Below are 26,887 nucleotides of genomic sequence, written 5' to 3'. Positions count from 1 at the left end.
CTGCACGGACAGTGGAAAGGGCACAAACTCAGGAGTCAGACTGTTTCAATTCTGCCTCAGACATGTCAGCTATGTGATCCTGGAAAAGTTGCTTAAATTTAGTTTTCTCACCTAAGAAAATAGGACTAATCAGAATATACCTCCACTAAATGGCTGTGGGGATTAAGTGTTGTAAAGAGCCCTGCAGGTTCCAGGAACATGGTAGGTGCTCAGCACATGTTATATTCCTCTGCATGCTCTGAATTCCCATAGCCTCACAGTCAAGCCCAGAAGAGGTACCCCAGATGCTTAACCTCAACCCTATCTTGGGACGAAGAGAGGAGCTCAGCCTCTGGGAAATGAAGTAGGTAAGAAAGCCAGGAGGCAGTGGTCAGGGTTACTGCCATGTCCAGATAGAGCTAAGGCTGCTCATCCTTTTAAGCAACCCCCAGCCCTTGGTTACAAAGATGGATAAAAATGTGGACTCTCTCCCAAAGGAGCCAGAGGTTGGGAGGAATAGACAGATACATAAACACAATAGCTATGGCGGGAGTAAGGGTTTCACTTATTTACGTATCCTGGCTTCAAAGAATCTGCTTTATTGTCCCTACCGTCTAATGTGATTCAGAGTTTGGAAAAAAATCCCGACAGTTTCCCCAGAGATCTGAGCAAAGTGTTTCAAAAGTGCAGAGAATATGGAATTCTGCTTAGGAGAAGCAGGAGGCATTTGATCAGGGTAACAGCAATGATGAGAGCTCATGTCGATCCATGTTCACTGAGCACTAACATGTCGGGTGCCGAGTGCTTTATACATACTAACTCATTTAAGCCTCATAACAGCCTAACGAGGGAAATAATATTCCTATTTTACAAGGATAAGGCCATACAGTTTCAAAGTGGCAGGATTTGAAGCCAGGGGGTCTTATTTTGCTTCCCAGGTGGCACTAGTGGTAAAGAGACTGCTTGCCAATGCAATGCAGGAGACTTAAGAGATGCAGGTTTGATTTCTGGGTCAGGAAGATCCCCTGGAGGAGGGTATGGCAACCCACTCTAGTATTCTTTCCTGGAGACTCTCATGGACAGAGGAGCCTGGCGGGCTACAGTCCATAGGGTCACAAAGAGTCAGTAGGACACGACTGAAGTGACTTAGCACATGGTCTTATTTTAGATCCTACATTCTTAACGTCTATGCCAAATTGCCTCTCTGAATCTTGCCGAATAAATATTGTGACCATTCTGAGATCAAGACCAGTTTCCTATCCTCCCACTGGAACTACACCCCAACAGAGATCAAACCATCCATCTATTCTTCTCATATTCACTAAGCACCTCCTCTAGGCAAGGCATTGTAAGACTCAGAACTGTGGGACTTGTAGGGAGAGCAGCAACCGGTGGCCCCTTTCTCCACCCATGAGCTCTGCTTTGCTGCAATTTTCCTTGGCTCCAGAGCCTAGAGAGTGGAACTGGGACAGTCATCTGGGCTTCTTTCCACTTCTGTTCCTGGTAGGCAGGAATGGTGGGACCTGAGAGGCACATAACTAAAGAAGGGCTCAAAGGTTTGGCAACTCAAAGGAACTTCCAAGGATTTTTTTTTTTCTATTTCCAGAGTGGAACAATTCTCTCCAGGCAATCTTACATGAGCAGACAAAGTGAAATTGCTGTGATAGAAGCTGAGTTAGGGGTTTTATTTCCCCACTCATTTAACGTTCTCTGCATCTTCTCCCACGTTCTCAGGTGACTCCTAAAGCCTCTCCATAGAATGCAGTTTAAACCCCTGTCCTGGGTAGCTTGACGGTGCCCCCTTCTCAGCTCTGCTGGCTGTTGAGGACTGGCAGCATCTGCAGCAGGCAGCTGAGGTCAGAAAGCAAGGCAGTTATCAGTTACTACCATCATTTGAGGGTTTAATGAGCATTAACATGATTCTCTGCCCCAACATATGCCCTGAATAGCCTGGGGAGGAGGAGAGACATAGGTTCTGGGTTGGGATCAAGGAGAGAGAGGGTCACAATGGTGGCCAGGTGGGGCCTGTGGGCAAGTAGGGCTTATGGGTGGAGCAAACGGCAGACATGTTCTCCTTGTGGCAAATACCGGAGAGGTGAAGGTTGAGAGGAGACCAAAGAGAATTATCTGAGAGAGCAATTTGGAGTGAATGAAACCCTCACACTTGGTTTTATCCCAGATGATCAAGGATCCTATCATTAAATTCTGCCCATCAGGACACCATTTAAAAGGGCAGGGGAAGAACAGACTTTGGTTCTTTTCTGTTCTGTGTACTCTTTCCCAGAATGAGGGTCTGGCACTGCTTCTATTGGTGATACATCATGCTGCTCAGAAATGATTAATACTTCATGTCAGTAGTCATTCCCCATGGGGTGGTCCAAAATATTTAGGCAGTATTACAGGCTGGTGCAGAGACAGAGCTTGAGAGTCAGACCTGAATTTGAATCTTGGCTTTGTTACATAATTTCTTTGACTTAGGCAAGTTACTTATTCTTTCAGTTCCCTCCTCTACAAATGGGAATACTAGTTTCTCCTTTATAGCGTTGTTTTGTAGAATAAATGAGTTAACACATATAAAGCACTACCTGGCATATAGTGGTAAACAGTAAATGTTATCATCAAAGCTAAAAGGTCAAATAACTAAAAGCTCTCCTATGTCTAAAATAGCTAACCTGGCTGGCCAGATTAATGGCAATTCAAAGCTGTATTTTTTTTTTTTTTAAAGCATGATAAAGGCTTATCTCTCAGTCACATCACATCTACTGCAGGCTCCTCGGCAGTGTGGGAGGTGGTTTTGTTCCATGAAGTCACACAGAGGTCCAGGCTCACTCACCTAGACTCCATCCTTACTTAGGAGCCAGAGTTCTTCACTAACTTGCATCCAGCCTGGAGGCTAGGGATGACAGAGAGCTTAGAGGACGGGGCAGGATTAGGTTCACACTTGGAAGGGCCTTTACATTCTATTGGCCAGAATCTAAGTCATATGGCCTGACTACAAAGTGCAATCTAGCAAGGAAAGCAAGCTAGGCTTGGAAAAAGATGAGATGTTAGGAGAGCACTGGGCCAGTCTTAGCTTCATTTTTCAACAATTTTTATATTTAATTCAGATATTCATAAAAAGTTTTCATATGGAAAATACTGAACAAAACTGGAGAGAATAGTATAACAAAGACCCATGACCTACCATGCAGCTTAAACAGCTTTCATCTCATGACCAATCTTGTTTTATCTATACTCCCACCCAATTCTCCCTTCCTCCTGTATTACTTTAAAGCAAATTCAGGATAGTGCATCGTTAAATCTATGGTAATTTCAGCACAGTACATTTTCAAGCACTTACTATGTGCCAGTCACCATGCATGCAGTAGGAATATGATAATGAATAAGACACAATTTGTGCCTTTAAGGAGCTGCAGCTGAGTGAGGAGCTTATAGGCTATAGCTTATTGAGATAAGCTAGACTGAATCACAATAGAAAATAGAACTCTTTACTTGGGAGGATACATCCTCTAGCATGGGCTCAAAAAAAAAAAAAAATCACCCTTGAAACAGGCCAAGTGACCACAATAATTAATAAGCTTATTTTCCCTGGCCTCTTTGCCTCACTAGTGGTTTTCCATAAGCATCTTCCCTCTTCCTTGAGAAGCTGCTCCTCTGAGAGCCATTTTCACTTAGGAGCTCTGTAAATCACAGGGCATGAGCTCACCTGTCAGTAGGGGAGTCTGATGATGGAGTGGCTGCCGAGAGAGGCTAAGAGAGGCCCTTTCTGGCCAAATCAGCTCCTGGGGCTTCCACTAAGCAATGACCTCAGGCTTTAACTCTGTCTTTTCTTGGAGGTGGGAAGGATAAGTGGCCTCCAGGGGTTAAGAGGCAGAATCTTAATCAAAAAGATACTGAGTGTTGACAGCTCTGCTGGCTCCAAGCTCTCTCTAATCGGAGCTCAGGACACCTTAATGGGTGACTAACCTTGCCCCAGATGTCCTGCCACATATCATTGCCTGCACACCAGTCATTCAGCATGCCAGACAAAGCCAGGAATAAAATACCATCCTTATCTTCCACCTCCTTCAGCTCTCCTACTGTGCAGGAGGCTGGAGAATGAAGTTCAAAAGCAAGTAGGCTTGGAAATTAGACAAACCATCATTAGGTAAAACCTACATGCAATATCAATGGCATTCCTGGTAGCTCAGATGGTAAAGAATCTGCCTGCAATGAAGGAGACCAGGGTTCGATCCCTGGATCAGGAAGGTCCTCTGGAGAAGGGATTGGCAATCCACTCCATATTCTTGCCTGGAGAATTCCATGGACTGAGAAGCCTGGCGGGCTAGAGTTCTTGAGGTCGCAAAGACTGAGCAACTAACACACAGAGAGTGAATAGAAAGAAGTATGGAACGCTAGTTCCAAAACCATCAGGGGGAACTTGGTAGGGGAAATTTAGGTTAACTGAAGACCATGGTTAATTATAAGCTTCCCCTTAGTGTAAGTCTGGATGATCAAACTATCCAATAATCAAATATGCTAAGGATAAATGGGGTCTGGGTCTCATAGTTTGGCTCTTCACAGAAGAACGGCAAGATTGCACAGAGGCTAGAAGAACAGACTGAAGAGTCGGTTCTGGATTCAAGACTTGATTCTACCTAGCCACTCACCAGCCGTTTGCTTTGTAAAGAAATCAAAACGAAACAAAAATCTCAGAGTTTGCCAGGTTGTAGGAGTATCACAAAATGCTGTCAGTTGTAAGTTTTCTTATAATTATAAAATACTTAAAAGCATTTTTAAAAACTATTCAACAATTTATAACAGTTGAAGTTATACTTAAACAATATTCATACAGCTCCTTGTGATATTTCTTGAATATGGAAATTGTTCTTTTACTGCATACTACTTATACCTAGTACCCACTGCCAGTGAGCAATGAATTACTACATCATGTATACCCTTCCCGATCCTCCACTAAATATCTTATCAAATTTTTAATATAGATGCACTGAAGTTTTCATCTAACCCATACAGACACTCTAAAATGCCTCAAATGCCAAACAAATATTTTTTTATGTGTGCCATCTTATGAAAAATATTGGAAAGCATTGATTTAATCTCTGAATAAGTTTCCTCTATGGGAATAATAGTACATATAGGGTAGTGTGAGGATGAAGCAAAATACATAAAGTACTAGAATAGTGTCTGGAACGTAATAAATGAATAATAAATGCTAGCTATTATTTTCCCTTTTCTTTAAAGATGATAATAACATCAACCACACATGGCTAATGTGGAGATTATGCATGTGAGATAAAGCATATTAAGGGCTTAGTCCAACATATGGCACATAGTAGGAGGTCAATAAACACCAAGGATTACTAAGTTACTCGTGCTCTAATTATTCAAATGTACATAGCTTTTTATGTTAGGTTGTAACTTTCCAGTGCAGTTCATATGTGTACAGCTTTCCAGGTTAGACTGTAAGCTCTTTAAACTAATTTCATTCTAGTCAGGAACTATCAGAGTTCTAGAACCATAGTAGCTGTCCAAAAAAATGACTATAGAGATTGATTTTGCAGAGCTGTAAGCCTTTACAAAGCAAATTCATGTCTACTCTTCTTATTTTCTCAAAACAACAACTAACAGCTAACTAACTTACCTACATTTTAAAGGTAAGAAAATCGAGGCCTAGACAGATTATGCAGCTTGCCTAAGGGATCAGCAGGTTAGGTCCTGAGCTAGGGGCAGAACCCAGGTCTGTTGACTACAAGCAGAGTGTCCTTTCCATTTTGGCACTGGGACTGCTGCATATGGCTATATGGGGGGAGTGTGACGCATGTTGTAGACATTGCAGATTTGTAGCCTTAAGTAATTTTCCTGGCAGATAGCAGTAAGAGTTTTGTTATACAAATAAATATATTACAATAACTGTCTACAGGGGCACCTTCATCTAATTTGCACAAGGGCTTCCCAGGTGGTGCTAGTGGTAAAGAATCCGCCTGCAATGCAGGAGACGTAAGGGACTCAGGTTCAATCCCTGGGTCAGGAAGATACTCTGGAGGAGGCATGGCAACCCACTCCAGTATTCTTGTTTGGAGAATCCCTGTGGACAGAGGAGCCCGGTGGGCTACAGTCCATGGGGTCACAAACAGTTGGACACAACTGAAGTGACTTAGCACACATCTTATAGATTAGTGGAGGGTTTAATATACTACTCCCACAGCTTCCCAGGTAGTGCAGTGGTAAAGAACTCACCTCCCAATGCAGGAGATGCGGGAGACGTGGGTTTGATACCTGGGTTGGGAAGATCTCCTGGAGGAGGAAATGGCAATCTGCACTAGTATTTTGCCTGGAAAATTCCATGGGCAGAGGAGCCTGGCGGGCTACAGTTCATGGAGTTGCCAAGAGTCAGATACAACTGAGGACACATACACACACACTATACTACTTCCAGATTTTCCTTTGATGACTCAAACAGTATTTTGGAATATTGAACTCCTCTGGATTATCAACTTGAAGCTAAAGACAGGACTGCTTAGAGCAGGGGTAAACAAACTTTTTCTGTAAAAAGGTCAGACAGTAACTATTTTAGCCTTGTGGGCCACACAATCAGTCTTTGTCAGAACTACTAAACTTTGCTGTTGTAGTCTTTGAAAGCAGACATAACAATATGTAAATGAACAGGTGTGTCTGGGTTACAGTAAAATTTGACTTACAAAAAAAAAGGGCCTTAGGGTATAGCTTGCCAATTACTGACTTATAGAACTCTGGTTATCTGAATTATAAGTGAGAATTTCTTGAAAGAGCATTACCTCGGTCAAATCGAACCTGAACAGATCAACAGATGTGTCCTCAACAGATGTGAAGCCAGAACCTGAAACTAGAGTTATCTGATTTCAAACTCCTTCTTAACGCGAACACACATATGTCCTTATCCTTGGTGTGGTCACCCACCTGTATATGGTGATCAATTGTGAGGTATGCCTGCAAACAGTTACCAATGTTTATGGATATTACTTTAAAATAATGAGGTAGGTCAGAAGGGACTCACGCTTGTTTTCTTGAATGGAAGGAAAAGTCAGGTCTAGTCCAGAGGGGGATGTCACCTCCACTCCTGGCCTCCAAGGAAACTCTTGACTTCTCAGTTCTTTTGGCTTTTGTTTCTACAAATTCCTCTTCCCTTGACTTAGATGAAAATAAAGCTGTGATTCTATGAAAGAAGCTTTACCAGCAAACAAAGGTAGGAAAGAAAACAAACAAAAGAGGAGTTTCTAAATTTAAACAGATAGATTTACAAAGCCTGTTGTGTTACATAAGAAGTTAAGTCTCTTGATTGTAACTGAGATCCAGAAAAAGACCCAGTCAGCTGGTCTAGCAAATAGATAGGCCCTTGTTCTTCTTTGCTACCAGATTAAGCTGTCCAGTCTTCCAACCAGGCAACTTCAGGCTGGCACCACTTATGACCCGGATGGAATTTCAGTCTCTACAATGTGACTATAAATCAATGACCATTTTAGAAACTGAGGGCCGGAAGGAACTTGGAGATTATCTAACCCCTGTTACATGCTTGAAGTTCCCTTCAGCATCCAGTTCTGCTTGGACGCCCCTGAAAGGACAGGGAACTGTCATCTAAATTAACTTGTGTCATGATCAACAACTTTACTTTTTTTTATTGGCAACTAAATTCTCTAAGTCTTTAGTTACATCTCCAACAGGCTGACCTGAAGCACCACTGACGTTCTAGCTGTAAGCATAAACTATGTTTGTAAGCTGTACACCATGTTAAAAGTGAAAGTGTTAGTTGTTCAGTTGTGTCCAATTCGTTGCGACTTGCTAGGCTGCTCTGTCTATGAGTTCTCCTGGCAAGAATAGTGGAGTGGGTATCCATTCCCTTCTCCAGGGGATCTTCCAGACCCAGGGAGTGTACCTGGGTCTCCTGCACTGCAGGCAGATTCTTTACTGTCTAAGCCACCAGGGAAGCCCATACAGTATGTTAAGTGCTCTAGTATTTATTATTCAATGCAGTGATTCTCAGCCCTGAGTATATGCTAGATTTACCTTTTAATTTCAATTTTTAAGCAACTTTTAGGGACCTTAATTCTCCCAAACAATATAATTTGCTATTATTTCAGTTTTTAGTCACTAAAACTTATGATTAATAATGCAAAAAGAGTAGTGGTAATAGCTCACATTTGTTGAGCTTTGTGCCAGGCACAAGCTAAGAGATTTTCATGTGTTAATTTGTTTAACCCTCACAAAAACTTTATGAAGTAGTTATGTACTAGTACTATTTTTATTTAATAGATGGTTAAGCAAAGGCGCAGAAAAGTTTCTTGCTCAAGATCACAGTGCCGATCGGTAGAGGACCCAGGATTTGAACCCAACAAAATTGGCAGGAGAACAAAAATGACAGGAGAACTCATACTTTTAACTGCTACATCACACTGTTCCCATCACTGTCCTTTCTCAAAGCATTAATAAACTATGCGAACAAGTCAGCCTAGAGCTCTATGACAAACCAGCAGACAGTGAGTTAATCAAACCTTTTGAATAAATGCTCATGTAGCCTCAGCTGCTCTAGTTTGTCCACAACAATAGTTACTGCCAAGCTGAAATCCTAGAGACAGTAGAAAGCAACACAGCATTCCTTGAGTGGTTAAAAGCCAGGCATTCTGCATTTGCATCCTGGCTTTGTCACAGGCAAAGCTTCAGTTTCCTAGTTAATAAAGTGCAGTGATGGTAGTACCTACTTTATGATTATAGTGATCGTAAGTTAAGTACCTGAAGAAACCCCAGGTACACAGAAAGTGCTCAATAAATGTTAGCTATTATTATAATGCTCATTACTCTAAAGTGCATGAAAGTAAGAAATAGGATTAGTCTGATATGCCTGGTTTTGACATAGTTATCACTATTAACTTTTTAATAATCTAGTTTGAAACCTTACTTAGGACTTGTCAAATTTATCAATATATATGGTGGTAGTCTCCTTCTTGTTTTTAAAAATAAAAATATCTGCTCATTTTCAAGCATTTAGCACCTCTTAGTTCACCATACTTTCTTAAAGACTACCAAAAATCCCCGTAAAAATTCCCCAGTTTGCATTTGGCATTTAAAAAATTCCCCAGAGTCTGCATCTGGCATAAATTAGGGTGTTATTGACAAGTTCCCAACCTCTCTACACTGTGAACCAGAGACTTGAGGCATACTCTGATATCTTGATATTTGGATGTAATGGAGAAGAACAGCAGGGACTCCCTGAGGTGACAGCTCAGTTTATGGGCTGTAGAGTCATCACCAGTCTGTAAACCTGACTGCAGGAAAGCAAGACTGGTGGTCAGGGTAGCTGGAACACAGCCATTGAGGATCCTCAAGACCAAGTCTGAGAGGGACTCAGGGTTTGAGCTATTACAGCAACAGCTGTCTTCAGCACGTTAAGTTACTTCTGAGCCCAGGATGAGAGCCAGCCAAGTAGACACGGCCCAAGAATTGGGACATACACAGCAACTGAACCTGAAAGCACTATACAGCTGTTAGCCATCTGACCAATCCTCCCCAGAGACAGAGTCTTGACATTAGCACTTTCCAGATCTAGCCGAGATTGTAAACTAATGGACCAGGGACTGAAAGTAGCCACTGATGTCTCTTCTATACTCTTTAGTGTCTTACATTTTTTAAATTAGACACTAGTATTTAAAATTTTGTATAAAAATAGATTGGGCTTCTCTTGAAAAACAAGGATCTGGCCACATTATGCCTTAGCACAATAATCCACTGAGGCTTAGTAGTAGCTACTCAATTTAGACACGTGGAACCCAAACAGACGGTAACATTTACAAACTCTGATTAAATCCAAACAATTCAGTTCACAGACGAAGAAAATGGAACTCTGAGATTGATGTGACATTCAATGACAGAGACAAAATGGAAGGCCAGTTGTTCTCAATCCCAGTTCAGAGATTTTCAGTATTACTGATCTTTCCTCTAGAGACTCTGAGGTACAGGGACTTACCAGCTTGTAGGCCCTATGACAAGGAGAAACAAAATGGAGAACTGGTCTTCTGACTTTGCACACACTTAACTTCCCTTCATTTTCTATGCTGGGCCAGGAAATTCTTAGGGGCTGCAATCCACTAGGGAGCTTAAGACTAGCCGGAAACCCCAGGTCCCAGCATTCCTCAGACTGCTGACCACACCCACAGTCCAAACTATCGGTCCTCTCTGTACAAAGCAGTGCACATTCCCAGCCTCCACGAGATGCTCTCATGCCCAGCTGGGTGATAAACAAACATGCTGCTTTTCCTTGGTTAATGGCCTTTTCTCTACCCACACAGGCAGTTAGGGAACAACAGCCTCCACAGGACACTGACTGAAAAAGAGGAGAGGTTACAGTTACAGATGACAGGAGGTCAGTAGGAGCTCTGAACTCTCTTCCTGGCTCTCTTCCCAAAACATCAAATGGCTATGGCCATGACCTTCAATACACTGCTTTTTAAAAAATGCAGGTTTTGTTCTGATTGACATAGTTTTTAAGCAAAGGATGCTCTGGCCACATTCCCCTTGAGTATAAGGACACTGACTTGTTAAAAACCTTGGAAATCTTTAGCTTAAGTTAAACGCCCCAATACACAGTATTAACAGCACCATTATATCTCAGATTCAGGCCTTTATTACCTCAAACTGTCCAAGGGGGCTGATGTTTCCTTGTTATCTGGGAGATGCCAATGACAAAACTATAGTCTAAGTAATTAGCATAGGAACTGCATGAACAATGGAACACTAACAAAGGAACCACTCACATGAGATCACTTTCTGTAGACAGACAAACTCAAGATTGTCTTAAGAATAAGGAGAGGAAAAAGCAGGTGGCAACTTAACTGGACTGCAGATGGCAAGGCTGAACAGCTGATTAGGTACTCAGAGATTCTGACTTGTATGAAGGAACCAAAAGTGAATGTACTGTTGAAGGGCAACTTCAAACATGCCTAACGTCAGTGAAAGTTGAAGCCAAAGAACTTGCCGTGGCCTGCGTCTGCCCTGCTAAGGATCCTGGAACAGCTTCTCCCTGTTTCCAAGACAGAGACTGCTGTCAGGAACCAGTAATTGCAGAGGCAACTTCTCCTTCGTGCTTCCTTCTGGGCACCGCATTTAAAAAATTACCCAGCGTCTGCATCTGGCATAATTTAGGGTGTTATTGCCAAGTTCCCAAGCCATACAACTATTCTGTACAGACTATTGATCCTGGCTATTGTACAGCCTCCCAGGAGAACAAATGAAGTATCAGGCAGTTGGCTGTGGTCAAAGAGGACATGTCTGCTGCACCTCAAGTAAAGAGATTTATTCTCACTGAGGCAGAGGACATTTTTCTAGAGGTACCATTTGGACTCCAATACTCTTCCTGCTTAAAGAATACACAGTGATTGCATTCAAACTAAAAGATGATGACAATAATCACTCCGTGAGATAGCTTTTTAGATGTGCTTTTTCTCTTATAACTCTCAAGCCCCTCAGAAGCTGAGGCCATTCATGTTCTCAACAGGCTACACTCTAGAGAACAGGAAAAAACCTAAAGATCAGAGAGGGAAGCAATGAGTCTCATTCACTCGGGACATAAAGAAATCCTGGAAGAGGGCTGAGAGCACTCTGACGACAGGCACGAACTCTTTAAGCTCAGCTCAGCACTAAATCAGACTTGAGTGGCAGGACCAGGAAGAACTTTTGTAGCTGTTTTGTCTTAAGTGTGCAGGATGCTGGTATCCAAATTCAATGAGCCCAGGCTAATAACTTTGTTCTAGGTAAGGCTCTTTCAGAAATGGGTCTAGTAACAAGGAAAAGACCTAAATCTTCTTAATTTTGCCTTAGCCACTTGATCCAAAACCATGCAGACTTTAAAGTACCAGATTTTCATGGATAAATTACAACAGTGGTGAAGAAATGTCAGTCCTCCCAACGGGGCAGCCTGTATGGCATGTACTTGATGATTTGCAAACATGTGGCTCAGAAAAGCTTTTCAGAAGACAGTGAGTGGTCAGCGGTATTCATTAGCCATTCACACCTGCAGGTTGAACAATTTGGTAGTTTTTTGTTTTGCTTCCTGCTTAAAGCTATTGGCTGCTTAGCTATTAAGGTCAGAATCTAAACAGAGACTCTTCCCTCCCCCACCATACTTTTTTATTTTAAATCTCTGCTTCAGAGCTTCACTAGGAAGTGAAACTGACTTAGTGTATGACAGAGTTTTAGCACCTACTGAACAGATCTTCCAATGGATAACAATGATCAACACTTGACAAAATACAAAAAAGCTACTCAAAGCCACTGAAGTAGCAGACGGACTCTGGAAAGAGGCTGAAACTTGGAAGAAGGGAAAGGTACAAGATGAGTTTTCCATTTTTATGGCTTTTAGGTGGATAGAAAACTGCCATCTTTCTGGCTGAAGAAACAGAGGACGTCACAGAATCAGAGCAATGACAGCTGCTGGAAAGTGAGGCTGGCCTCAGAAGATAGAAAGCCAAAGAAAGGGCTTCAAATTCTATGTGTAAAATCTACCCTCATCTCTAGTTGACTCCTAAACCATATACGTGTGGGGCAGACTCCAGCTAAAGATAAAATAATTTAGATTTGTGCTGTTGCCCCAAACACAGTTTATAGTTTGAGTCCAATGAAGTTAAATGTCTGCACAAACAAAAACATCAGTGCTTTTCAGAGGAATATAACAGAATCTACAACATAAACACTTACAATATTCAAGATACAATCTAAATTTACTTAACATTTGAATAACCAGAAAAATGTGATTCTTTCTCTAGAGAAAAGACAAATAGAGATCAACTTTGAGATTAATTAGGTATTAGACTTAGCAGAAAAGGATTTTAAAGCAATTATAACTATGTTCAAAGAAGCAGAGGACAATGAGCTCATAATGAATAAAAACAAGAGATCTCAGCAGAGGAACTAAAAACCCATGGTTACTGATGCTCTGATGACAAGTGAGATGAGAATTAGAAAATAACTCGCATTTCAAAATACCTCTGCTCAGTTGGAAATTTTTGTCTCAAATGACTTACTTGTACCAAAACTAAATTGAAAATTACTTACTGATACTAGACAGTTAGATCTGGGAGACTTGACTGGAAAAGTAGGAAGAATTTAGGGAAGTTTGGTGGGGATATTTTATATACAGGCATTTTCATTTAGAGATGATGTGAAGGACAGGATTTTTTTTTGTCTAGGATTCCTAAAATTTAATACCAGGCCTGCTACTGGTTCCTACATGGATCAAAATTTTCTTTCAGAAGGTAAAACGATGCTATGAAATACTCCTACCAGGCATCTAAAAAGAGGCAGGCTGCTGAAAAGAGGAAGTGATCTTATAAGGAGAAAAGTAACGTTCAGAGAGAAAGCATAGGGGGCATACAAGTCTTGTCTTTTGAATTGATTCTGATGTAGAATTACTAAAAAGAAATACTTGGATGAGATAATCCCAAGTTCATTTTTGGTCTCATACTGGTTCCCCTCTACTTTGTTCACCAAACTCTATACACTGTTGGACATGTACTTCAGAAACAGAGCCAGCTTCCCACCACCACAGATCCCTGGTAGTCTCAAAAGCAGGACATGATAGCAAAGGGCACAAAATCATTTCTTGGCTGAAATAACAGGACTCAACTCACAAAAAGTGACAACAGCCCCAATAAGAAAGAACAAGCCTGAAATTATTAGTTTGGAAATGGAGAGGATAGTTCCTCTGACAGCAAGGAGTATGATTATTTGATTAATTAAAACAAATAAATGATGTCCAAAATATTAATAATCAAATAAAAACTCCCAAAGAGTGTTCTAAGCAACTCTATAATGTGCACCAACTAAACTCAGTGTTCAGTGTTAAAATGGACCAATGACTCTCTGAGCTACGCCATTCAATCCAAAACAGAAAAATAAAAAAGTAAAGCAGAAAAACTGTAAAACTCTTTTTATCATCATTTTCCATTATAATGCTGGCTACATCATCATCTGATATAAAATTCTAGAAACTCCACAAAATTCCTCTTTTTAAAATTTATTTTTTGTTATCAAAGAGAATGTCCAGAAACATTGAGTACTAAAGAATCTGTTCAGGGCATTGTTTTACAAAAGTTCCTAATGGAGTGTGAATATTTTATTTTCTGTTGTATCCTTCACTTATTAATGATGAGGTGGATGAACAGGTGCAATTACTTAAAAAAAAAAAAAATTCCAGACAAAAACATCCATTCTCATTCTGAATCTGTTGACTGGAGTGAATTCAGTGGTTACAATACTACCACTGGCTAAGAATCAAGCTCCCCACAAGAGGGAACTATTCAAGTCATCTCATTTGGTCACACAGGTCTCTCAGGTATAGGCACCATGTTTGAAGTCTCACACAAAATGTCTGTGTCACTTAAATTACACAATGTGGCAGTGTTTGTTTCATGGGGACATAGTCTTGAAAGAAGGGGTAACGTAGAAAACAATCTGTTTCCATGTTATACGTGAGTACATTATTGGACTGTGCATGGGTTTAAGGGCATTGTAGCCCTTGTTAAAGAGGAATTCCACCAATGAAGCATCTGTCAGATCCCAGCTGCTCCTGATGCTGAAGATGTAGACTCATTTTAACCATGGGCTGTTAGGTTCAGGCCTTCTTCATCTACTGTTTGGCTCACATGGTTTGAACTGAGTTTGGTGGTCTTTCTGGTCCATCTAAGCTTTATTTCTCAGCCTCAGGGTATGTGGGGTACTTGACTGTTTCTATCTTCTCTCGAACTTTGTAGGAGGGATACAGGCCCGTCCTTCCCAGTTTTCTGTTGACACCTTTCGAATAGCCATCCCAATGATTTCCAGCCACACCAATGATATCTCCAGGTTCCATGGGGATTTCATCCGCAGTTCGAGGTTCGTGAGGATAAATGGCAATCTGGTTGTGGGCATTTTGGCCTCCAAAATAGTAGATGTCATCCAAAGAATGGAAGTTTGCAGAGGCATCGGGATGCAGTGTCTGCATGATCTCATAAGCAACTCGACAGACCTTGGGAAAGCATGAAAAAAAAACTTGTTAGTACGTGTAAGATCTCCTCCGCAGCAATCTGACAGCCCTTGCCAAAGAGACGAGGACTAAACTAGGACTGGGACTGAGAGAATGAGTAGTAGATTCTAGTCACAGGTTTTCAGTCCACTTGCTCTCAGATGATGGTACAAAAAGTCATTCTTCATTTCTTTGCCTGAATCTTCTTTTTAAACATAAAAGATAATTACAATTAGGATCCTGCAGAGAAAAAAAAGTATGTGTATATATAGTGCAAAGTATTTTGAGAATAAACACGTATTAAGAGAAACAGAGTGCTGGGCAAAAATAACATAGTCTGTGCCCTTGGTGAACTTAAGGTTCAGGATTATAAATACTTTACACAAATGCTGCTGCTCCCTTTCTTTCATTCAGTGTTAATTTCTGCTAATTTAGATCTGGTCTCAGAAGTCTTCTCAACAGAAACTCATGTAATTACTGACAATCAACTATTGCCAAATGAGCTAAAAACATATCTGCCACTTCTGAAGAGTTTTATGTGTGATGTGCAGATAGCAGCAGTCTAGACTGAAACAAGATGAACTAGCCTTTGGGGAAGGTGCATCTACCTGATGCATTTTAAGGCTACTTAAAGGATTCCTCTGTCCAAAGAACACCTACCATTCTCAGTGGATGGCAGCTGAAATGCCACAGTCTAAGCTTCATTCCTTGAGCTTCAGACTTGCTAATAAAGCTAAACTATCTTAACGGAGGTATAACATTTTAAGCAACTAACAAATACATTCATTATGTAGTAAATGGGTTTCAGAAACTTTTTTAAGAATAAGTGAAAACAAAAGAGAATACTATCATTTTGGTTAGAAAATTCTTCCATTATATACTATGAACACAGGACTCAACTGAGGTCAAATTTTTCTACATCTCCAGTTCTAGTTATCTCAGTTAGTGAAGTTTTATTGTCCCTATATCAATACTTTTGCACATATTTAAAATGATGCGAATAATAATTGTTAATCTTCTCAGTGGAGCAATTTAAGATACCCAGTAGTTCTTAAAAACTTTGGCATTCACGATATCAAAACTGAATTCTTAAGTGTTATGACTAAATGGAATCTGATTAGGTTAATCATCAACTTAAAGTCTTTAAAAATATATGAATTTCAGGAACTGGAGGGGCACTTTTTAAATGCCATATGTAATTTGCAAATAAAGCTAAGTTTAGATAGTATTTTTAATTTTGCAGATAGGGACTAATTCTAGTGCTAGGATTTCAACTAGACATAGAACCAAGAGAATAAGTTTGCTTTGAAATCTGCTACTTTGTCAACAAACTAGTTTTATGTTGGGAATGTCACAGTATGATTGACGTCACTGGTAGAATACTGAAACTGTAACAAAATGAGGCTAAAAAAGATTTTGAACTTGAACTTCATATTTAGTCAAAGGCCCATACAGGGCACGCAAAATCAAGTGAAGACTTTGGAAAGAAAGAATCTAAATAATTAAAACAAAGCAGCTCCAATAATAGCAAAGTATACTAACAATGACAGAGGTTAATATTTACTGAGTTTTACTTAGTTTTTTCTGTCGGACATTGCTTCTAAGGTCTAATTTAATTGTTAGGAGTCCCATAATATTCTATCATGTTTGTTTTATGGATGTCAAAGATCAGTTAAGGAAAATGGCCAGAGTTAAACTATTATTAAGTGGCATATTCAGGTTTTGAACCTAGGCAGAAAGTGTATACTTGTTAAATGCTAAGCATATTTTTTCTTGCAGATCCTATTCTCTATGCTCACATTTTAGATAGCGTAGGCCAAGGCAGGTCTTGGGAAAACCCGAGTCGTATTTCCAGGGCCCCTCCACCCCCTTTTCAATTATCCCTAGTCAGGGATGCTAGAGCTTGTACTGCCTTGGGATGACCACAATGTCCATCCTGGCAATGGACCCTGATGTGTCTTCTCCTTTCACTAATCAACTTCTCATTCTCATAAAAACAACAGTGCCTTCAGTCCCACACCCTTAGGAATGTGCTTTCTTTTGAGGGTATTCTTAATGATCAGTTTATGTTTGGTAGCAATAGTTGCTCCGATACTTTGGCCACCTGATGCAGAGAGCCAACTAACTGGAAAAGACCCTGATGCTGGGAAAGATCGAAGGCAAAAGGAGAAGGGAGTGGCAGAGGAATGAGATGGTCAGACAGCATTATTAATTCAATGGACATGAATTTGAGCAAACTCCAGGAGATAGTGGAGGAGAGAGGAGCCTGGCATAATGCAGTCCACACAGTTGCAGGGTCAGTCCTGACTTAAGTGTCGGAACAACAACAACAACAATCAATAGTTGTTGATGTATTAACCTGCTGGATAACATACATAGTTTCTTAAGCCAAAGAAAGTACGAGTGGTAGAGCTTTCAGATACAGAGATGGGCCAATAAAAGGCTCCTTCTTATAATAAAGGCAATAATGAGAGCAGCTGAGCCTACTGACCACTGTTCTAATAGCTGGGACTCAACTCACTTAAATCTCACAACAACCCTATGAGCTGGTTACTATTATTATTTATATTTTATAGCTGAAGAAACTATACCAAAGAATGATTAATTTTCAAAAATTAAACAAAATGAATAAAGGGGTTAGTAAATGGCAGAATACTTTGGCCACCTGAATGTGAAGAACTGACTCATTGGAAAAGACCCTGATGCTGGGGAAGATTGAAGGCGGGAGGAGAAGGGGACAACAGAGAATGAGATGGTTGGACGGCATCACTGACTCAATGGACATGAGTTTGAGTAAGCTCTGGGAGTTGGTGATGGACAGGGAAGCCTGGCATGCTGCAGTCCATGGGGTTGCAAAGAGTTGGATACAACTGAGCAACTAAACCGAACTGACTGAAATGGCAGAAATGTAATTAGGACGCTGTCTCTAAACCACACACTGAACTGCCTTAGAGTGTTAGGATAAGAACCTAGAATAGTGCCTGCTTCAAAGGAGCCATTCAATAAGTACCTTCTGAATGAATACTGCTCCATGTATAATACCAGTCTAGCAGCTGAGATGCAAGTCCATTGGTGATGTTAATCCTTAAGATCCATATATAACATTCTGAGTAATTAAATTTTTTCTCTATGTTAACCAGGGGGCAATTTACTGTAAAGAGTTAGAAGGCTGACTATAGTGACAATGTTTACATTTAATCACTCTAGGCATCCTCTCTGCGATTTACAAATCCAAATCACATGGCAGGTAAATGCCACCTTCCAGCTGATGTCAATACTCATCTTTGATACTTGACAGGTAGCATGATTGAGAGGAGTAGTCTCTACGGTTTGCAAAGCAGCGGATGGCCACACGTAGTATGCTTTATTTCACTCCTGTTGATGTGTCACTGTATTGTTTTTAGAATACTACTAAGCACACAGTTATGAGTAAGAGCAAAAACCCTGCCAAAGGATAAAACACAGATATGACTGTATTTTAAAAAAATTTAAAAAGGAAGGAAAGTCTGAATTTTGTCCCTAACAACCAGCTGAGCTTTGCATGAACTTCCAAAGCTTTCTGAGAGCAGATGGGATATTGGCTTTTTGTCAAAATAGACGGGACCAGAAAGATCTCCCAAGTGTGAAAAGTTGGAAGTGGGCTTGTGTCTCTCTGTGTGAGGCTGGGTATCTGTGCATTTTTACTCTAAACTGCTCTGTTTTGCTCTTCAGCGAGAGGACAGTCAGTATCCACTGCTGTTTCATAACCACACCTCCATGGAGATCCCTATCCAGAGCTGTCTGTCTGGAAATAAAATCAATCAGTGTCTGGTTTCTCCTTCTGGGCTTTCCAAAATCTGATGCAAAGTGTGATGAAGCCAGTTGTGTTGTGTGTGATTTGGAATGAAACAACAGAAAATGCCACAAGAATGTCGCATTAAGTGCCACACGAAGTGTTGCAGGGGGAAAAAATTTGTCCTATGGTGATTTTAATGACTGAGAAACTACTGAACAAATATTGACTGTTCCTTAAAATACGTCGATTACCTATAGTCTTTAAAATGGACATCTACAACCATTTTTGTAAATGAGATTTCAAGTGATAAAACCTGATTCTAAAACTTGATAGGCAGTATTAAAAAAAACAAAACCCTTCTGATATTTTGCCCATCTACAACTGAGTGAGCTGTCAACTGCTGTTATTTCTCCAAATGTAATTTCTTTGCTTCAGATTTAAGATGGTTTCATTAAATATGAAAATAAATGACATAGTAGATGCTTAGGGCATACACAACTTCCAGTAACACAGAACAATGTTAGAGTATTTGGTAGAATAGTCTGGAATGTGACTCACTGAATAGCTTTCAAAACTTAGTTGATGTTCTTGAAAAACACTGCCTCTAAATTTCAGACTAAATCCTAAAGCTTGTTTTCTTCACTTTATGAAGCTTTTAGGACAAACCTGGCTTTGAGAAACAGCTTTGATGAAGGAATTCAGAAAACTAAGAGTAGTAACAAAAGTAACAAAATTAGAGAGCAGAGTCATATTCTTGGCTTTTAAAAAACTTTTCACTTAAGGAGAGAGAATTCCCAGACTTTATTTGTGGATATAAAACCAAGGATGTTTAGAAGCCCTTAGGCTGAGAAGAATGGATCCAAAATCTTATAAAGAATCCTGATTAAGGAGTCATGACATTTCTGCCTGTAGTTTCTCAAACATCAACCAGGCCTTGCAATTTCCTTCCAACAATGCATTTTATTCTTCCAGGATTTTCTACAATAGCACACGGTCAACAGATAAACTCTCACTTATTATATAGCATAAAGGCTCTCAAAGGGTAGTAGCATACAGGAGACATAAAGTTTACATGACTGAAACTGAGAGAGTGCCAAAGCATTATGAAGAAGAGTCTAAACTTTTATTCCTTCTCACCATCTCTTGAAATGAGATTGTCATCAAGGAAAATCTGAAAGTTGGTTGTCCATGTTTTATTCTGGGCTGAGATTCGGTTCTCATTGTTTTATTTTCTTGTCCCCCTTCCCACTTTCTAGCATGCCTGTGGCATATATAAGAAAGCCTGCAGATTAATTTCCCCAAAGTCAAAACTATACACAAGTTCACCTACATTTGCTACAGTAAATACTGTTACTTATCATTCACCCTTTGGGAATGAAGAGTTTATGTTTTTTAAAATTCATTATATGGTGACGCTGTCCTTCAATAAGCTAAATAAAGTTAAGATGGTGCCTTGGCATAGAAATTAATATGCTGAATGTTACTGTTTGTTCTTCTTTATGAAGAAATGTTACATGCATCAATGCACACAATGATTATGTGGACCCTACACATCACCTGTGATCATAAGTAGAGGTAACGGTGTCCTTGAAGAGCATGTTTCATGTTCCTTCTAAAATGTGAGAACATACAGTCTGAAATGGGGCCATGTGAACAAGTGTAGCTCAAATAAATACTGTAGAGTCTGACAGGCAAAGACAGTCCTACACCTATTCCTACGTAAATAACAGCAGCTAACATTGCATTTAACGTATTGTTCAGTACTATTCTTAGTGCTTTTTACCTACAATAACTCTTCAATCCTCACAAAAACTTTATGCAGTAGGTATTATTATCACTATTTTTACAGGGAGAGGAAAAAAGAGTCAGTGATAGTCTAAGCAATTTGTTCAAATGCCACAGTCACTAAGTGGTCAAAGTTGGATTTAAAACCCAGCTAGTGTGACCCCAGAACCTACAATGCCTCATTCTTGTTCCCTGCCTTGTGAAGTTAAAGGCTCGACACTTATGCCATCAGTGAGTTTTTCTCAAACTCCACTGCTGCTGTTGTTGAGACATTTTGGGGGCATTTTTCAAAAAAATCCAAATTTTGATTTACGGCAAGGAAACCTCTATGAGCCAGCAACCAACTTCATTCACACTACAAAAATATTAAACTGTATCAAATGCCTTTATACTAAAGCTATTTTCAAAAAATACTGAAGTGCAAGTAAGCTCAAAGATTTATCACCAAATGTGGAATTATTCCACAATATCAAACACTAGAGCCATTAGTCATCAAGAAAGGAGGTTATCACATTCAGCAAACTGCTGCTGCTGCTGCTGCTGCTAAGTCGATTCAGTCGTGTCAGACTCTGTGTGACCCCAAAGACGGCAGCCCACCAGGCTCCCCCGTCCCTGGGATTCTCCAGGCAAGAACACTGGAGTGGGTTGCCATTTCCTTCTCCAATGCATGAAAGTGAAAAGTGAAAGTGAAGTCGCTCAGTCATGTCCGACTCTTCGCGACCCCATGGACTGCAGCCTACCAGGCTCCTCCATCCATGGTATTTTCCAGGCAAGAGTACCGGAGTGGGTTGCCATTGCCTTCTCCGAGCAAACTGCTACTCATTATATAAATATAAGGTATTTTTACTATTAATCTTTTATTCTGAACCCTAACATAAAATGTCTGAGATATTCAAATCTATTCTGGGACACAAAATATTGGTTCAAATGAGGAGAGTTCTTTTGGATGAGCTTTGATGTGCCATGAGTTTTAACAAACAATATAATATATAATCACGAATCTTATTCCTTTGGACACAGTCAGCCCTCTCAGCACTCTTTCTTCATATAAATTGTCCTTCTGGATCTGAGGTCTGAAGAACACACTGAGGTTGATATTATGCATAAAACAGAACAAAGTATGAACAATATGCTCTTCAAATCTGGACAGGTTTCCATTATCATGAAGTGACAGAGCTCCTGACTTTTAGGTCAAAGAGTTATGTATGAGGTTATAAGGATCAAAAATTCTATAGCACATCACTGAAAAGGAAAAAAGAAAGATTTCCTTTCCAGAATGAGCCTAAGGGCCTAATTAAAGAGAGTTAGAAGAAAGGAAGCAAAACACAGAGCACTTATAAGTCTCACTGTCTATCTACATGTAAGATTTGCCAATGTTTAGTTCAGTTGCTCAGTCGTGTCCGACTCTTTGCGACCCCATGAATTGCAGCACGCCAGGCCTCTCTGTCCATCACCAACTCCCAGAGTCTACCCAAACCCATTTCCGTCGAGTCAGTGATCCAATCATCTCATCCTCTGTCGTCCCCTTCTCCTCCTGCCCCCAATCCTACCCAGCATTAGGGTCCTGTCCAATGAGTCAACTCTTCGCATGAGGTGGCCAAAGTATTGGAGTTTCAGCTTCAACATCAGTCCTTCCAATGAACACCCAGGATTGATCTCCTTTAGGATGGATTGATTGGATCTCCTTGCAGTCTAAGGGACTCTCAAGAGTCTTCTCCAACACCACCGTTCAAAAGCATCAATTCTGCGGTGCTCAGCCCTCTTCACTGTCCAACTCTCACATCCATACATGACCACTGGAAAAACCATAGCCTTGACTAGATGGACTTTTGTTGGCAAAGTAATGTCTCTGCTTTTAAATATGCTATCTAGGTTGGCCATAACCTTCCTTCCAAGGAGTAAGCGTCTTTTAATTTCATGGCTGCAATCACCATCAGCAATGATTTTGGAGCCCCCTAAAAATAAAGTCTGACACTGTTTCCACTGTTTCCCCATCTATTTCCCATGAAGTGATGGGACCAGATGCCATGATCTTACTTTTCTGAACAATGAGCTTTAAGCCAACTTTTTCACTCTCCTCTTTCACTTTCATCAAGAGGCTCTTTAGTTCCTCTTCACTTTCTGCCACAAGGGTGGTGTCATCTGCATATCTGAGGTTATTGATATTTCTCCTGGCAATCTTGATTCCAGCTTGTGTTTCTTCCAGTCCAGCATTTCTCATGATGTACTCTACATATAAGTTAAATAAGCAGGGTGACAATATACAGCCTTGACGTACTCCTTTTCCTATTTGGAACCAGTCTGTTGTTCCATGTCCAGTTCTAACTGTTGCTTCCTGACCTGCATACAGGTTTCTCAAGAGACAGGTCAGATGGTCTGGTATTCCCATCTCTTTCAGAATTGTCCACAGTTTATTGTGATCCATACAGTCAAAGGCTTTGGCATAGTCAATAAAGCAGAAATAGATGTTTTTCTGGAACTCTCTTGCTTTTTCGATGATCCAGCGGATATTGGCAATTTGATCTCTGGTTCCTCTGACTTTTCTAAAACCAGCTTGAACATCCGGAAGTTCACGGTTCACGTATTGCTGAATCCTGGCTTGGAGAATTTTGAGCATTACTTTACTAGCATGTGAGATGAGTGCAATTGTGTGGTAGTTTGAGCATTCTTTGGCATTGCCTTTCTTTGGGATTGGAATGAAAACTGATCTTTTCCAGTCCTGTGGCCACTGCTGAGTTTTCCAAATTTGCTGGCATATCGAATGCAGCACTTTCACAGCATCATCTTTCAGGATTTGAAACAGCTCAACTGGAATTCCATCACCTCCACTAGCTTTGCTCGTAGTGATGGTTTCTAAGGCCCACTTGACTTCACATTCCAGGATGTCTGGCTCTAGGTGAGTGATCACACCATCATGATTATCTGGGTCGTGAAGATCTTTTTTGTACAGTTCTGTGTATTCTTGCCACCGCTTCTTAATATCTTCTGCTTCTGTTAGGTCCATACCATTTCTGTCCTTTATCGAGCCTATCTTTGCATGAAATGTTCCTTTGGTATCTCTAATTTTCTTGAAGAGATCTCTAGTCTCTCCCATTCTGTTGTTTTCCTCTATTTCTTTGCATTGATCGCTGAGGAAGGCTTTCTTCTCTCTCCTTGGCCAATGTTTAGACATGCTTATATTTAATTTTGAGTGTGTGTGTATGTGTTCAGTCGCTCAGTTGTGTTCGACTCTTTGCGACCCCATGGGATTATCTAGGCAAAGATAAGCTCCTCTGTCCATGGGGTTATCTAGGCAAAAATATTGGAGTAGGGTGTCATTTCCTCCTTTAGGGGAGTCTTTCTGATCCAGGTATTGAACTGGCGTCTCCTACGTCAGCAGGTGGATTCTTTTACCAGTTAGCCACCTGGAAAGCCCTTTATTTAGAGCTTTATAATTAGAGCACTGGTTCTCACAAGGACGATTTTGCCCTCCCACTTCCCCCACCTGAGACATTTGGCAATGGTCTGGAAACATCGTTGACTGTTACAACTTGAGATGAGGGTCTACTGGCCACGGATGCTGCTAAGCATGCTATAGTGCACAATACAATGGCCCACAACAACTTATCCAGCCCCCCCAAGTCAATGGTGCCAGGTTGAGAAACCTGGGACTGAAGGAACAGACTTTAGGCCTAAAATTTATGCCTAAGGAGGAGGTGGTGCATCTGGAAAAGTCATTCTTGATTCAATTGCTCTAACAACAACCATTTGAAAATGTGTTATTTGCACCTGTTGATCACATAAGCACACAGCCAGATTATCAAAAGCAGTTGAGAGGGACTAGGTAGTTACAACTCCTCCCCCACACCTCCCATAAGAATAGAAAAGGGATCTTCTCAACGACAGGATCCTAATCGCACTTAGGGAGAAATATCAGCTATGTATGCCTTCATGTTTCCCTTTTGATGAGGACTGCTGCTTTGTGACTCCTGTTCTGGGTAGCTGTCTTTGGATCTTAAATTGTAGTCTTATTCCACACTGAAGGAGCTCATACAGCCTCTGTTGGGGTAAGCATCTTTCCAACAATCATAACACCACACCATTGTGATGAAGTACACTGTCACATAATAAACACGGGCTATTTTCTTTATACTCTCTGCAGTGTATTCCCACGCAAATGATGTGACTTTCCTTCCCACATTTTCTTTTCTCTGCTTCTTCAAGCTTTCAGGCATATATTTATCTTACATGGTTTATATTTTTTGGTAATTATTCTCTAGTTATTTCATGTGAATATTTTGCTCACTAGATTCTGGACCAGGCTAAGATCTGTATCTTCAATCCTATGAAATTCCCTCTACCCCAGCATAGATCTGAGCACAAACAACCATTTAATCGCTTGTTGAATAAACTAACCAATAATATGCACATAAATAAGAGAGCTGAATAAAATCCACAACAAATATTTCTATGTTGATATTCCACTGGGCAAATCAGGCTGATTGGACACTCATAAAAACACATACACCAAACCAATAACATAATTCTTCTGTAACAGTTAAACTCAAAGAATGACTATAATATGGTATTGCTTAAATATATTGTACTGTTTCTTGCTAGGTAGAAATGTAAAAGGACTTGAAGAGGAATTACATTTCCTTTTTATTATTTTCTACAAAGCAATGAAGTAAGGCAAAATGCTGAGCATTTAAGTCTCTCAGTATCAGTGTACTGACGAGTAGAAATGGATGGATTCCGGTTACATATTGATTGTATGCAAAATCAGAAAGTACTATGTAAACTTACTTGCTGTTTCTGTTAAATGCTGTGAATAAGCCAAATACTTTACAACAACCCCAGCAGCTAGCTTCATTAGAGATGTATCCAACAATTGTTTGCAAACAACTAAATGTTCAATGTAATCAAAAGCTATGCTTTCTGGAATCTTCTCATCTTTTCACAAAAGAGATCATTTCCCAATATTAAAACACTGCACTTGACTCATGATAATTAACATTTTTAAAAAAGATCCAAGAACTTCCTGACCTAATATAACCACAGAGTATTGACCATTTAAAAATGCTTACCTGGGATGAAAAAGTACACACCAGGAAGTCTGCCTGGGAGAGAAAGTGTATATCCAGGATCACACCTCGAAGTGAATTTTCTGTGTATCGATTGTGTAGTCCAGCTGACCAAGAGATAGAGTTATCACTAATAAATTCATAATTGGGGTACCTGGAAAAAGAAACAAAATCACTGAAATCATAGAAATCTATCAGGAAGTAGTATCCTATCAACAGGAGGTGGAACTCCTTTACACAGGTGTGCCTCTCTTTCCAACAGTAAGGAGAGCTTTAACTCTGGCACTCAATAGAGTAGCTGACAAAGCATCTTTGAATCCACCGATGGGGCAGAAACCATTCTGGGGTGTCCTGTATGTTAAAAGTTATTGGCATGTCATATAAAGTGCACATATGCATCAGAATGTCCCTTTCAGTTCATGAAATAATTGAAAACAGAAAGCTCTTTGTAACGAGTGACCTTGAAGAGCTTTTTCAACCTGCTTTCATTTTTTTTTTTCCACATCAACACATTTTCATTTTATGCATTCCTTTCTCACTTTTATCCTTAAACTATCCTTTCCATCTTTTTAAAAGTGTAATTTATATACTGTCTTTCTCTTCCAGTTTTATTGATACATAATTGACATACAGTACCGTATAAGTGTAAGGCACAATGAACTGACTTACACACATCATGAAATGGTTACCACAATGAGTTCAGTCACTATCCCTCATCTCCTAAAGAGACAACATTTTTTAAAAAGGAAAAAAAAATTTTTCCTTGTGATGAAAACTCTTGGGATATAATGTCTTAACAACTTTCAATTGCTGTGGCTAGGACATTCAATACTACGTTGAATAAAAGTGGTGAGAGTGGCCATCTCTGTCTTCTTCCTGATCTCAGAGGAAAAACTTCCAGCTTTTCACTGCTGAGTATTATGCTAGCTGTGGGATTGTCATATATTGCACCCTTTGTTATGCTGAGGTACGTTTCTTCTATGCCCACTTAGTTCAGAGTTTTATTATAAATAAATGTAGAATTTTGTCAAATGCTTTTTCTGCATTTATTGAGACGATCATATGATTTTTACCCTTTGTTTTGTTAATGTGGTGTGTTGCACTGATGGATTTGCAAATATTGAACTATCCCTACATCCACACGATCACGGTGTATGATCCTTTTAATGCATTGTTGGATTCAGCTTGCTAACATTCTGTTAAGGGTTTTTGTATCTTATCAATGATATTGGTCTGTAAGTTTCTATTTTTGTGGCATCT

At 40.1% G+C, this 26,887-nt stretch overlaps 1 protein-coding gene across 50 annotated transcripts in view; it reads right to left on the bottom strand.

The window, feature by feature from the left end:
• Nucleotides 1-26,887, bottom strand: part of FUT8 (fucosyltransferase 8) — a 367,612-nt gene that overhangs the window by 53,211 nt on the left and 287,514 nt on the right. For 34 of the 50 annotated variants that reach the window (XM_081509953.1, XM_081509971.1, XM_081509961.1 and 31 more), the window contains 2 exons: nucleotides 25,631-25,781; nucleotides 14,017-15,007 (listed from right to left, as the gene is read on the bottom strand). In XM_081509953.1, coding sequence (XP_081366079.1) covers nucleotides 14,690-15,007; nucleotides 25,631-25,781 — 469 coding nt within the window. In that variant the 3' untranslated portion in view covers nucleotides 14,017-14,689. Of the gene's footprint in view, nucleotides 1-14,016; nucleotides 15,245-25,630; nucleotides 25,782-26,887 lie in introns of those variants that run through there. The other 16 variants (XR_014059426.1, XR_014059425.1, XM_081509992.1 and 13 more) reach the window with 2 other exon arrangements.

The sequence above is a fragment of the Giraffa tippelskirchi genome, chromosome 7, assembly GCF_054371585.1.
Source record: "Giraffa tippelskirchi isolate mGirTip1 chromosome 7, T2T-mGirTip1v1.2.pri, whole genome shotgun sequence".
NCBI classification, from domain to species: Eukaryota; Metazoa; Chordata; class Mammalia; order Artiodactyla; family Giraffidae; genus Giraffa; species Giraffa tippelskirchi.
Note: the sequence above shows the minus strand (reverse complement) of the source record. Positions and strands in the feature narration are given on the sequence as shown.